The sequence below is a fragment of the Cariama cristata genome, unplaced genomic scaffold (genome assembly GCF_000690535.1).
Source record: "Cariama cristata isolate BGI_N322 unplaced genomic scaffold, ASM69053v1 scaffold25415, whole genome shotgun sequence".
Classification (NCBI taxonomy): Eukaryota; Metazoa; Chordata; class Aves; order Cariamiformes; family Cariamidae; genus Cariama; species Cariama cristata.
In genome coordinates this window covers 267-1,613 of record NW_009617283.1, presented here as the reverse complement: position 1 = coordinate 1,613, position 1,347 = coordinate 267, and the positions used below count along the sequence as shown (strand labels likewise).

General features: G+C 61.2%; 1 protein-coding gene across 1 annotated transcript in view; it reads right to left on the bottom strand.

Annotated features, from left to right (window-relative positions):
* LOC104161900 (discoidin domain-containing receptor 2-like) overlaps positions 1–1,336 on the bottom strand; it is a gene marked incomplete at its 5' end in the record, with an annotated part of 5,076 nt that extends 3,740 nt beyond the window's left edge. Inside the window, 4 exons of the mRNA XM_009700480.1 lie at positions 434–593; positions 735–797; positions 914–1,157; positions 1,229–1,336. Coding sequence (XP_009698782.1) covers positions 434–593; positions 735–797; positions 914–1,157; positions 1,229–1,336 — 575 coding nt within the window. The remainder of the gene's footprint in view (positions 1–433; positions 594–734; positions 798–913; positions 1,158–1,228) is intronic.
* Positions 1,337–1,347: the final 11 nt, after the last annotated feature.

Sequence of the window (1,347 nt, the reverse complement as noted above, 5' to 3'; positions counted from 1 at the left end):
GATGGGGTCTCCTGTGCTCCATGCCACCTTGGCCTTGCCCAGCCTCGAGCCCCCCTCTCTGGTGCCCTGTCCCAGGGCTGCAGCACCCGCCTGGGGAAGACGTTTGTTGTCATGTCCACCCCCTTCTATTGTCTTCTTCAATGGAGAAAATTTTGGCTCTGTTACCTCGGTGACTGCCCTCAGTTAGCCGGGGGCTGCAGTGAGACCCCCTCAGGCTCCTCTTCCCCAGCCCCGCTTAACAACAGAGGGATGGACAAGCAGGCAGGTCCCAAAATCACCGCCCTGCTCAGCTAAATCCTCTTCCTTGGGCGATGGGTGCAAATCGTAACCTTCCGGAGGAGGGGAAGGGAGCATCAGCCCCCTCATGGAGTCTGCTTTCCCCATGCCAAGGTCCCAGAAGAACCTGCCCGGGATGAGCCCACCACCCTGAGGCACCTCACCAGCCACCCTGCACTTGCCCACCTTCTCGAGCATCTTCTGCCAGAACTGCCGCCACAGTATGATGACAATGATGGCCACCAGGATGAAGATGATCGCCACCAGGCATCCGATCAGGATGCGCGTGTTGCTGTCATCTACCTTGAGCGTGGGGTCTGGTAGGAGAAGGGGACAGCAAGACCCGGTCACGCTGGAGCATGGGCAGAGCCTCTGCTTCATTCCTGCATCAGATGGGGCAGAGCCCCCCTGAGCATTTCCCCACCTAGCTTGGGGCCACGTGCTTTTTGATGCCTTACCGTAAGTGGTGGGGATCACAGGCACCTCAGGAGGGGCCACCGAATTGTTGTACATGGCTGCATCTGGCAAGAGAGGAGAGCATCAGGGTGGGGGGGATGCGGGTGCCCCACACCCTCACTCCCTCCTTGAACCCCCTCCAGGAGGGTCTGGTCCCTGTGAGGCTCTTGGCGATGAGTACCCGACTGGAAGGTGATCTCGCTGAACATCATCCAGGCGTCGGCGAAGTAGTACTGGCACTTGATGGCACTGGCCATGCGGTGGAGCAGGGGCACGGTGACGAAGCGAGCGCTGGGGTTCACATCATCCAGCACCAGCACCGAGGAGACGGCGCTGGGCTCCCACTCGCTGGTGTCGGCGCGGAAGTAGCACTGCACCTCCTTGAAGATCTTCACCCCTTTGGCGAACATGTTGTTGCAGTGGACCTGTGGGGCAGCCCGTCAGCGCGGCCATGGCAGGGGACGGGGATGGGGGACAGGGTGAGGGGCGCGCGGACCTTCATGGCGGTGAAGTTCCTGATGCGGTCAAACTCGAAGGTGATCTCCACGTAGCCGCCGGCAGTGCTCTCGTTGCGCCAGCCGACGTCGCCGTAGCCCGGCCAGCACTGGTACTCAT